Raw genomic sequence first — 12438 nt, 5'->3', positions numbered from 1 at the left:
ATGGATATATGTAAGGGCAGGGCGCAGGGCTGCGACTGCGTCGCGTGCAGATCACAACACACCACCGCTCGGATACTGAAAATGGAACTTTAGCGGCGGAATGGACCTGGAACGGGTTCCTGGAATGCGGGGCCAAATCCGGGCGGATTGAGTCCGGATGACGAGGGCGAGGGCGAGGGTGAGGGTAAGTTGGCGATGTCAACACAGGAGGATTTGGGGGAAAGTGGTGCGCTAGGTGGGTAGTGCTCCCAATCCCGTGATCCTAACATGACCCGCTTTCCGACAAGCCTGCTACGCCATCTACGCGCCAAGGAAGGATCCTCTGTTCGAATCCCGCAGGAAGCAATTTGAAGAACAGTTAAAAAAACTGCAAGTCGCCACATCCACGACGCAAGTCCCTGGCGGTGGTGGGGGTGGCGGTGGTGGCAAGGCGGGAGGGGCCCCGAAGGCAGTCGTCGGGCAGTCGCCGGGCTTCCGTTGATATATGTGTGTGTATGTGTATGTGTATTTGTGTGTATTTGTGTGTATGTGTGTGTGTGTTGGGGGGGAGTTGGCGCTGAGGCAAGAAAAGAGGCAAGAGCGACGGCATTAATCCAAATTAATGCCCCCCCCTTCCCCCTTTAACCACTCGCCGCTCATTCATCAAACTGGACTCTCTCAGCCAGTTGGTGGTGACGTCTCAGCGACTGTCGTACGGTAAAGCTGCTCTTCACAAGGTGTTTGCCCAACGGAGGAGTTACGCCGTCTCGTTTGGTTCCTAAAAATGTTAAACATAATATCATAATACCATGTAATATCTTACCTGCCTTACAAAACCGCTCTGAGGGAGGGAGAGAAACATATTTCGACTATCCGATAACACGCATATAATAATATGATAAAATAATATGGAATTAATTTACCACGTATGTGGAGCGAAAAGCGCACAGCGCATGATATTCTCTTGGAATTTGTACGGTCGAATTGTACGGCGGTGCCCTTCAGAGCCCTCCAGGGCCTCGCGCCTTGTTGCTGGGAGGTTATTGTTGAAGGATGCGGGAGGTGTGTGTGTGTGTAAGTGTGTGTAAGTGTGTGTGTGTGTGTGCGTGTGTTTGTGTGTGCGTGTGTCTGTGTGTGCGTGTGTCTGTGTGTGTAAGTGTGTGTGTAGGCAAGTTATTTGTGTGAGTCCTTGAGGCCGCGTAGCCCGCCTGAGAAGGAGGGGGTGATGTGTTTTTTTTGTCGTAAAAGAGCAGCTGGGGGGCTTACTTGGAGGTCGCGGATGTGGGGGCCAGAGGGCTGTGAGGGGCCCAGCCATTCAGATGGGAACATCAACCGGGCTGGAGACGAATGTCTGTTACGAGTTATTTTTTGCGGTGTTACGTTGCGTTGGGGTGACAGACATACAGACAGACACTGACCGACCGACAGACAGACAGACAGGCAGACCGATAGGACGCATGCCATGTGTCCTATGGTGGAGTGCTGTATGACTTGTGTCGTACACACGCAAAACAGGGGTGTACGTGTGTGCGTGAAGGTCTGTCGCACTCGCGGTATTCAGCGGTCCACGTCCGGGGGATGCTCCTCCTCCTCTGCCTCTCTGCCTCGACCACCCCGGCTGTTGTGCATGTCCATCTCCCTGCGGTGTTAACCAGGGCGGTGCTGCGGGTTGTGGTGTTGGTAAGCTTGTTTCCAACCAACATAACAATATTTTTGGATGACCGTTAATGTGGCATGACCGTACAACTTAAATACGACAAAAGATGTCTGGTGCGATGCATGACGCGTGGGCCTCTAAATCACCTGATGTATGGCTTCCGGTAATATGTGCGCGTGTGTGATATGATATGATATGATATATATGTTACGGAGGGCACATGGACCAAACAGATGGACATGTAATTAACAGCGAAGGCGTGGGGAGAGGCAGTTGGGCTCTGCTCCCGACGTGGTTGCGTCCGTCTCTACACACACACACACACACACACCTTCTGTACTACTGCCTCTTGGCGGCCATCGATAGAGAACCCCGTATGTGTTTCGCCCGCAGGCGGGCAGCAGCAGCGCCGCAGATGACCCTGATGCAACTGCAGCAACAGTAGCAGCAGCAATTGCAGCAGCAACAGCAGCAGCATGCGAGGGGTAAGCGCAGACCTGTTGGCCTTGTTCATGGCGGGACGTGCGGTACACAGTACGACACGCATGGCACTAAAGGGCAGGATTCACCGCCTGGCCTGGGGCAGGGGTAGAGGAAAGCGCCGTCTTCAATCACACACCATAACGATAATCACGGCCGTATTGACCGTCCAGGGCACCACACCGTCTTTTAAGGACGGGGCCCCCGCACTTGCGAGGGGAACTTGTAACTTGTAAACCATCGGGAGTTGGACAGAGCGGTAAGCGTGTGTGGGGGGGGGGGATGTAGTAGCTGGTACACAGTACGGCTATACAAATACGCGCTAAGCGCGACCGCCAGCATCTCGAAGAGAGGCCTTTACAGCGGCCAGCCACTACATGGGGGAGAGAGGCGAGGAGGGCAACCGGGCCTTTCAGATGCCGTGTGTAGGGAGTGGTTGTACGGCGCGGTGTTGTACAACAAACCACACAGGACACCTAAATTTGTGCCTGTATAAATGTGTGGTGTGTGTGTGTTACATGGTTGGGGTTGCGTGACCCCATACCTGTAAAACTACCCATACGAGCCGAAGGCCCAAGGGCAATACCTACCTAAACGCCTAATAGTTATGGAGGAAAGGAAACAGCGCACTATCAGCCCAGGCTAGGGCCCATAAGGAATAACAGAGTTGCGGTGCGCTCTCATATGTTTCAAGGTCCTCGCCAGATGCGCTGACTCCCATTTCATGGCCTCCACCCTTATGCCCTGTTCATGATCGAATCCTTCTTACGCATGACTATCATTATAGGCTGGGCATTCCATCATTGCGTGTTTTTCACCCTCGACTTGGCTATTGGTGCCACAACAGCGGCAAAACCGCTGCTCCCTGGGGACATGGCAAACTTGCCCGTTTGTGCTCTGTTTGCCTCCAAAGCCCAGCAACATAAACGAAACTGCATCAGCTTACGATGTGCTAAACGAGGAATGGAAAAACCTTAGCATGTATTGGCCACATGACGGCTGCGGCACCCGAAAAGGGCAGCCCCACCCAGTGCTTATACTTCCGGTCATCTGTACTCCCGGTCGCTTCCGGGTACTCCTCTGGCAAGACAGTCAGACGCGCATGGTCCCAGTCGCCCATCAAGCGCTCCCTTAGTGCCGTTATCACCGCTCCTTCGGAGAGAGCCCTACTCAGAAAGCAGTCAACACCCCCACGACTTCTTGCGGTATTCCGTTATAAATATTGCACTCCAAGAAGGAAAACAGTCGTAACATTGAGGTTCCCCAACCCTCCCATTCCGGGTTGGTCAGAGCATCGGTTATCTTAGAGGGTAGGACACAAGGTCGGGGAGAGCAAATCTTTGGACTGCCCCGGTCGCACAATTCCTGTGCTTCCCTAATTCGACGCCCCGAACAGGCCAATTCTGATTGTCCGAATGTCCCTGCCAGGCCAATTCGACAACCCGACAGGCTAATTCTGACTGTCGGAATGTCCCTGCCAGGCCAATTCGTGTCCCTGTCAGGCTAATCCTGACTGTTGGAATGTCCCTGCCAGGCCAATTTGTGTCCCTGTCAGGCCAATTCAAGGGCCTGTCCCGGCAATTTAACTTGTCCCAGGTGTAGACCCCGTGCCAATTTCAACCCTTCTATCGAGCAATTTCGACCAATTGCGGGGTCGGCCCGGAAACTCTCAGGCAGGCATCCAGAATCGCGGTAGTTGAAGGAACTTATGAAACTTATTGGAACTCTGTAACTACTGTGTTGGTTTTGATTCTGTACATGGGCCAGGAAGTGGCAGGAACCCTACACGCCTGGTTACCGTCCTCGGTTCTCATTTCATTCATGTGTGTGTGTGTGTGTGTGTGTGTGTGTGTGTGTGTGTGTGTGTGTGTGTGTGTGTGTGTGTGTGTGTGTGTGTGTGTGTGTGTGTGTGTGTGTTCGACGAAAAGATACCACCACCCGAACCGACCCGAACCAGTGGCAGGGCGAGACGCCACAACGTAAAACCCCTTTCATTCGTTCATTCATTCATTCATTCATTCATTCATTCATTCATTCATTCATTCATTCATTCATTCATTCATTCATTCATTCATTCATTCATTCATTCATTCATTCATTCATTCATTCATTCATTCATTCATTCATTCATTCATTCATTCATTCATTCATTCATTCATTCATTCATTCATTCATTCATTCATTCATTCATTCATTCATTCATTCATTCATTCATTCATTCATTCATTCATTCATTCATTCATTCATTCATTCATTCATTCATTCATTCATTCATTCATTCATTCATTCATTCATTCATTCATTCATTCATTCATTCATTCATTCATCCAATCATTCAACAGACGAAGAGATGTAAACACGCGCCTGAACACAACACTGTGGATACAGAACCGTGCATGGCGCTGGGTGGCCACAGCAACACGAGTTAACCATGTGCTGGCGTCCACAGACTCTGCAATCAAGCTGGCTTTTCGGCACCCGGACAGGCCAATTCAGGCCCAGTACAGCCCAATTCCGGGGCTCCACAGCGCAATTCGAATATCTCTGGCGAGCCTGCCAGAACAATTCAAGACCCCGACGGACCAATTCTTTTGTCAGGAATAAATCCAGGCTAATTCTGCGACAGAGCTCTTCCCTAATTCCAGCCTGGATCCTACCCTCCTGTTATCTCCTGCAGTTAAATTGCATGAGCAATACTCGTGCGGAAGAGGGATTCGATCATTAACAGAGCATGTTGGAGGCCGTGAACTGGGAAGCAGTACGTCTGGCGAGGGTGTTGGAACGTATGTGGGCTCGCCGCAACTCAGTTATCCCCTTTGGGCGCTAGTCTCGGCTGATAGTGCGGCGTTTCCTTTTCTCCGTGGCTTTTAGGTATTGCCCTTGGGCCTTTGGCTCGTATGGGTAGTTTTACAGGAAGGGGTCCATCAGCCGCAACCCTGTCACACACAAACACACAAGTAGACCAAAGTACAGATGTCGACCAAATACTTTAATTTGCTACCTTGCGCATCCGTGGTCGTGCCCGAGTGGTTAAGGGGTCTGATTCGAAATCAGATGGGATCTCCCGCATAGGTTCGAATCCTGTCGACCGCGTAAAGTTATTAATTTAAGTAAATGTTCTTATTGAATATGGTAACTCATCTTGAGGATCCTAACCTGCAATGCATGGAAACGTTCTTAGCGCGTCCATCCAAGCAGGTGCTTCACTTATTATCCCTTTCCTGCCAAAAGCCATTGCAAGGTCCACCGCAAATTACAAAACGCGCACACAGGCCTGGTCCTCCTCGCAAACATGGCCATCCTTGCGACCTGGCGGTGAAATAACCCCTGCTCAAGGAAAGAGGAGGGAAAAACACGAGGACACCAAGAACACCAATCGCATTCCAATCGAACCCCCTCCGCCGATACCATTGTATGCAGTACACCCACAAGCCATACTGTAGATAATTGAAACCGAAAAACGCTAAATATACAAGATGCAGAAATTAACTAATATTCTTTCAGCTCATTTGTCTTTCTCGTATGTGATAAAACACAGTAACGCGTTTATTCTTGCCAAACCGACAAGACAGGGCCAAACAGGCATACAGACAGACATGAAATCCTAACCCGCTTTTCGTTTCCCGAAAAGTTCTTACCACCATGGGTGGGGGGGGGACGAGAACTGAACTGCAACGACATGAACTGCAACCAACTAAATAACTAACTGCAAAGCATACACCGCATCCCCAGCTGCAAAAACGCATGTTGCACCAAAATATCCCGAACGACCAACCCCTGGGAAATACACACCAACCTTCCAAGCCATCCAAAACGTATTTCGTGCTTCCTCTCTCCAACAATGACCTAACCAACCAATTGAGCCATATTTCCCTAAAATGCGTCTGCGCTGTCTTTGGGAAGTAACCAACAACCAATCAAAACATGGGAATGCAACGATTCATCGTCCGCGCTATTTTCAAACAAAACATCACCCTATGGCAGGCATATGCATATGCTCGCAAAGCTCATGCCATCCATCCATGTATGAACGTCTCCCAACTAGAAAGCTCATGCCATTTCAAGCACTACGAGATGTAACGGACTTAGGAAAAGCAAAGAATCTTTGAGTTGCGGTCTTCCCACGCTGCCTGCCCCCTCTCTCCCTCCCCTTCCCTCATCCTCTCCTCCCTACAACATTTTCCCTCTCCTCTATTTAAGTGGGGGACATCCCTTTCGTCGCATGCATACACGCACGTTATCGCGCCGTGTCCTGCCGCACGGCGTTGATGTGCCGTACTGCGTCCTGTCGTACCATATCCCACATGAATTACAGTAAATTAAATCGGTGTGCCAGATGAAATGTGGTCAACTTGATCACCTCCATGCCGCCCACCTGGGCAGCCAGGACGCCAATGTTTTGGCTGTACGACAGACCCGTACGGAGGGTGGACGGGAAGGCCTGCCGTACATGGAAGGGGAGGTACAGGCAGAGCGGGGCAGAGGGAAGGTGAGTGACGCGAGTATTATCTATGCGGGCTTCTCCACGCGGCAGAGGTCTCTTCATAGGTATGTATGTGTGTCGGGTTGATGTGGGTATTGTGTATTACACGACCTCTCACCCTCCCATACGCACACGCGCACACTCTCGGTGTGTGGGCCCTTCCAAGCCTCCACCTCCGAAACTCACTTCAGGCTTTTACACACACACACACACACACACACACACACACATACACGCAGCCACACATATACGCACACATGCACACCCCTCTCTCCCCCGCCCATGTCCTCCTGTCCAAGTGATCTCGGGCCACTACAATTCCCTTAAGTGTAGGAAGAAATCGATCCTTCACGTCCGCAGTTTAGGCCATCCCCCCCTTTCATGCCCTTCCTGACCTCCATGCCCGGTATCACCATTCCCGTGCTCTCGTCGTAGAAGTTGATGTGGGAGAACTCCCGCTCAACAAGCGCAGAAAAAGCGTACGTCAAGTACGACGTTTTTGGGACCCAACGGAAGTACACCGGCACCTGGTAGGATTCCAAGGTACAGCGCAGGACGGTACGGTAGGCAGGTACGAAATCGAAAGAGTCCGCATTGATCACTTTACGCATACCGCATTGATCACTTTACGCGTACCGCGTACCGCATACCGCATTGATCACTTTACGCGTACCGCGTACCGCATACCGCATTGATCACTTTACGCGTACCGCATTGATCACTTTATGTAGGATAGTCTTTTGATTTCTAATCATCCGCGGTCGTGCCCGAGTGGTTAAGGGGTCTGACTAGAAATCAGATGGGATCTCCCGCATAGGTTCGAATCCTGTCGACCGCGTGTTGTAGAAGAAAAAAAATCCGCTTTTTTGCATGGCTAGTACACGTTTTGCATGGCTGATCGATCTCTACGGACGTTGGGTGACTGGATGAGGTGGGGTCTAGGTAGCAGGACCAAACAAAACTACCGTTCGTTGTACGGTGGAATTAACTTCCAATATATATAGTCCATGGCCTCCCGGCTTTGACGAACTCCCCCCGCACTCGTGCGGCACTTGTAACTTGTAGTAACAGGGTGTAGCAGCCGGTACACAGTACGGTGCTATAAATACGCGCAGAGCGCGACCGCCAGCAACTCGAGAGACCTTTTCAGCGGTCAGCTGCTACACAGGGGTATATAATTTGCGTCTTGGACATTACATTCTTTGTTTTATCTATTACCAACAATTTCCTCTTCTACTTCTTGTACTTCTTCTATTTCTGCTGCTGCTGCTGCTACTGATGATGATGATGATGATAATCTTGCTTACTGTGGTGGTGAGGAATCCCGAGAAGGCGAGCAGTACCAGCAGCACGAAGGTCAACAGGATGACAGAGGAGGTGGGCGTGCGGGTGGCCACGGCGCAGCAGGCCCCGATGCCCTCAGACACGATTTGAAACATGGACAACACCGCGAAGAAGGTGAAGAAGCCGGAGGCGGAGGACTGAGCAATGGGTCGGCAATGCCGGGGGGTTGTTGGGGGAACAACGGGGGAAAAGATCTTTTCAGGGCAAGAGTGGGGAAAGGAAGGAAAGGGTGGAGGAAAGGGCGAAGGACTGACTGGAGTTAGGGAGCAGCAAATGTAAGAAGGAGGGCGTTAAAAAGAAGAGGTTTGGGACAGGATTGAGGCGCCTAAACAGAAAGTTACGGAATTACGAATTCATTTTAACTAACCCAACTAATACCTGCGGAACTCCTAATCATATAGATGCGATACACATAGGTGGCAAGGGTTTCTCCTCACCTTGCGGGGAAAAGACAGACTGCACACAGCATCCGTCCCCGCCACCTCACACTCCCCTCCCCCCCACACGCACCGCCTCCTACACGCAAAGCCGTCCTACGCCCTGACGGGCTAAACCGCCGCGGCCGTTTTGGGGTTTTTAAAACCTAAAGCCTTTGCGCGGCTTTGCTTCACTACTGCCCCAGAGCGACCTCTCTCTCTCTCCGGCCCCCACCCTCTCTTTCGCCCCCCTCTTTTCCCCCCTCTCTCCCCCTCACCCGCCCTCCCCTCAATAAAGCCCACCTGGAAACCCGCGAAGAAGTACATCACGGACAGGAATAGCGCACATTGCGCCATTTGAAACGGTAATAGTACGGAATTACGGGAAAGGTAGTACGCCGTCATGCCGTACAACCGTTGACCCAACTCCCGTTTCAATAGCAAACGCTCCGAAGCCCAGTTCGTCACTGCATGCGCACCGCCGCCGTTTACCAAACAATATTACCAAATAATACATTTACTACGTTTTATTTCGTTTCTATTTACTTGGTTTCCATGTCATGTGCCTGTACGCCAATGTCCAGTGGATGTGGATGTGGATGTGTACGAAGGTGGATGCGGTCAGCTAAACATGACATCGTGTTAAGTGACATATCATTTAGCATACATATAATATAGTACATATAGTATATAGTATATAGATTATATAGTAATACGATTATATAGTAATATAGATTATATAGTAATATAGATTATATAGTATAGTATACAGTGTAGTATAGTACATATCATCTCAGTACGTACATACCACCCAAGCATCTAGGAGTCAAAATTACAGTTAGTAACAAAGCCGTCAACTCGCGCGTTCCGCCTCCTGAATGCCTCTTTTTTGCGCTCCCACCTGCGGTGTACGACGGCGTGAAGCAGAGAATGGCGAACGAGAACCAGATGCAGGCTGCGCGGTTGTAGTCGCCCCGACCCAACACGTTATCGAACCTGGACAGAAGGGTTTGTGTGTGTCAGGGGGCAATACGTGTCAATGTACGGAAGTCTATGTACGAAAGTATGTGTACGACACCAAAGCAAGGGGATGAGCGAGGGAGGACAAATCTTTTAAGGGAGGAGAATGAAGGACGGATGTTCGTTCACATTAGTACGACAGATAGACAGATGTCTTTTTGTGTGTTGAAAAGCAGCAGGAACATGTTATTTAGCTTTTTCACGTGTGTGCTGACATGTACGGATATGTACGGTGTACTTCTCTGTATATATATTCGTTGCGCACATTTAAATAATGACAGTCAGAGCTGGATAGTATTTTTACGGTAATCCTTTCCGTACCTGCAGTACATCAATCCAATGAAAACAGCTGTGAAAGCGTACTGCACCAGCTCGCTCGTCATCATGACGGGGTTCCGAATCCACGTCCGCCAGTACCGGGTCGACAGCACGTAGACCTGCGCGCGCGTGTGTACGGATGTGTACGGCAGCAAAAATTGTCAGCCGCAGCAGCCGTAATAGTAAACAATGACTTCAGCAAATGTGGCAATCCCGCCAAATTCCCGCCAAATTCCCGCCAGATTCCCACCAGATTCCCAGGACCAGGAACAGAAACAGATCCCTAAGAACCCCCGGTAAGCCTTCACTACTTCCAAAAAGCGGTGAAAAAAGGAGGAGGAGAGAGAGAAAGAGGGAGGGAGGAGGAGAGGGAGGGAGGCAAAGGAGGAGAGAGAAGGAGGACGCGCTCTCCCTCTTCTCTCCGCGTGTGCACGGCTGTGTGTCGCTTCCTTCAAGCCGCCAACCCGCCAGCCCCACTTTCCAAACCCGCACACCTCCAAAACCACCATTGCCCATACACACAAACACACACACCACCTCCCCCCACACCCCCACCTGGAACCACAACGGCGCAGCAGCGGCAGCGGCATGAGGCACCTCACCCACCCCGCCGCCGCCACCACCGCCGCCGCCACCGCCGCCGCCACCGCCGCCGCCACCGCCGCCGCCACCGCCGCCGCCACCGCCGCCGGACATCACTGACCCCCCTCCTTCCTCCTCAGCCGCCGCCTCCACCTCTCCCCCCGCCACCACTACCACATGAGCCAACTGCTGCTGCTGCTGCTGTTGTTGTTGCGGATCTTCTTCCTGGCCGCCACCGCCGCCGCCACCGCCGCCACCACCGCCGCCGCCACCGCCGCCGCCACCACCACCCGGCTCCGTCGCCTCCAATGCAGTTGCCGCTGCCCGCTGCGCCGCCAGCAATGCCGGTCGTGCCTTGCCGTACACCTCCGCCAGTGTCTCCGCCGCACCCTCCTTGCGAGTGATGACCGACAAGAAGAAGTCCGTGGGGTTCTTAAATGCTGGGCAGCTGGAAGGGTGGGGGGGAGAGGGGGGAGAGGGAGGAGGGGAGAGGAGGAAAAAGGCGGGAGGGTAAAGGCCCGGATGGAATATACACATACATACATACATACATACATACGTACATACTGGTGGCTGGCAGAAGTTAAGGCCTGACTTCTGTTCCCGGAGATTCCGGGTTCAAATCGGCCTGCCGACCCCTCGGTGTGTGAGGGGTGATGAATTGGGAGGTGGGCCCCCCATCTTGTGGAGGTGTAGGACGTGATTATAGCAATTTGCGCGCTGACAAGGAACTACGTTGTGGCGCCGTTGATCCGCTAGATTTGGTTGGATGCTGGTGGTGAGTTGCTGAACCCAACGAATACGTTCTGAAGTCGGACGGGGTGAATGGATTAGGGTGCCCCTCTCGCAGGGGAGAGCAGGGAACTGCCTCCAAGGGAAAGGGGGCCGCTGGCGGAGCTATACCACCCTGTAACAACATCATACATACATACATACAAACTGCCCAGGAAAAGCTCATTTGCAAAAGTGGGGATGCAGGAAAATGGTATAGGGCCATGGAGTACGACACACTTCCCTTGTTGTGCCGTACATTTTCCAATTCGATAAATGAATTTATTATCTCTTGGTTGTGTGTGGAAAAACAGAAAGGAGGACGAGGAGCAGGAGAAAACGAAACGCGCGCGGGACTCCCCCCCCTGCCGGTCCTCCCTGGACTCCCTTCCCTGATTAACCCTTGCTCGTACAGACAACAGACATACATAAGCACACACCATACACGTTTCCAACCGCACTAACCGCACTACCCAACCGCACTAACCCAACCGCACTAACCGCACTACCCAACCGCACTAACCTGAAGCCGTTTTGCGCGAAAAAGTCCACGGCACCGGACCACAGCCCGCCGTACACTGTACGGCCGCCAAACAGCAGCAGAAAGTCGTCGAAGCATTCCGTGATGTCCGAATTGGGCTGATGGATGGTGCAAACCTTTTTTTTAATTAAAAAACACACACGTTCATTTTAGAGAGGAGAGGAGAGTGGGAGGGGAGTAGGGGAGTAGGGGGTGAGGGGGATCATGATATGCTGCAAGGAAATCAGAAATGGATCTGGATCCACGGGGTGTGTCCAAAGTTCGAAATTCATGGTGAGGGCCGAGTGCTGAGGGGATTGGGAATGTCGGGGCACGGAAGATTTGATTTCGTTCGCTGTTGTCCGCCCACCAAGTACGACAAAGTACGACAGGGCCGTAAAAAGGGCCATTTAGTAGGGGCGCTCGCACTGAGGGCCAAACACCGGGTAGGACCCTATGGCACTGCCACTGCCTAGGCATAGGCAGTTCTCGTTCTTGTCTAGTTGTCGCAACTAATAAGTCGTACTACAACTACACCAGTCGTACTCCGAGTCCATCGTGGAGTAAGATTCGCTCGTTCGATGTGATGGCCGTGCAAGGAAGGGGGCGGGAAAGACGTGCCTCTCCTCTCCTCCCGTTTTTTATTCCCCTTGAGCTCCCCCCCTTCCCTCCTTCCACCACTTCCCCCTTCCACCACTTCCCCCTTCCACCACTTCCCCCTTCCACCACTTCCCCCTTCCACCACTTCCCCCTTCCACCACTTCCCCCCTTCCACCACTTCCCCCTTCCCCCCTTCCACCACTTCCCCCCTTCCACCACTTCCCCCCTTCCACCACTTCCCCCTTCCACCACTTCCCCCCTTCCACCA

At 52.0% G+C, this 12438-nt stretch overlaps 2 protein-coding genes across 2 annotated transcripts in view; one reads left to right on the top strand and one right to left on the bottom strand.

Annotated features, from left to right (window-relative positions):
* Nucleotides 1-481, top strand: part of VOLCADRAFT_91636 (uncharacterized protein) — a gene marked incomplete at both ends in the record, with an annotated part of 3897 nt that extends 3416 nt beyond the window's left edge. The window contains one exon of the mRNA XM_002951169.1: nt 340-481. Coding sequence (XP_002951215.1) covers nt 340-481 — 142 coding nt within the window. The remainder of the gene's footprint in view (nt 1-339) is intronic.
* Nucleotides 482-6425: 5944 nt separating this feature from the next.
* Nucleotides 6426-12438, bottom strand: part of VOLCADRAFT_120940 (uncharacterized protein) — a gene marked incomplete at both ends in the record, with an annotated part of 8434 nt that continues 2421 nt past the window's right edge. The window contains 8 exons of the mRNA XM_002951085.1: nt 6426-6557; nt 6995-7126; nt 7943-8080; nt 8663-8826; nt 9261-9355; nt 9701-9816; nt 10253-10727; nt 11574-11707. Coding sequence (XP_002951131.1) covers nt 6426-6557; nt 6995-7126; nt 7943-8080; nt 8663-8826; nt 9261-9355; nt 9701-9816; nt 10253-10727; nt 11574-11707 — 1386 coding nt within the window. The remainder of the gene's footprint in view (nt 6558-6994; nt 7127-7942; nt 8081-8662; nt 8827-9260; nt 9356-9700; nt 9817-10252; nt 10728-11573; nt 11708-12438) is intronic.

The sequence above is a fragment of the Volvox carteri genome, assembly GCF_000143455.1.
Source record: "Volvox carteri f. nagariensis unplaced genomic scaffold VOLCAscaffold_22, whole genome shotgun sequence".
Lineage (NCBI taxonomy): Eukaryota > Viridiplantae > Chlorophyta > Chlorophyceae > Chlamydomonadales > Volvocaceae > Volvox > Volvox carteri.
This window is presented reverse-complemented; position numbering and strand designations above follow the sequence as displayed.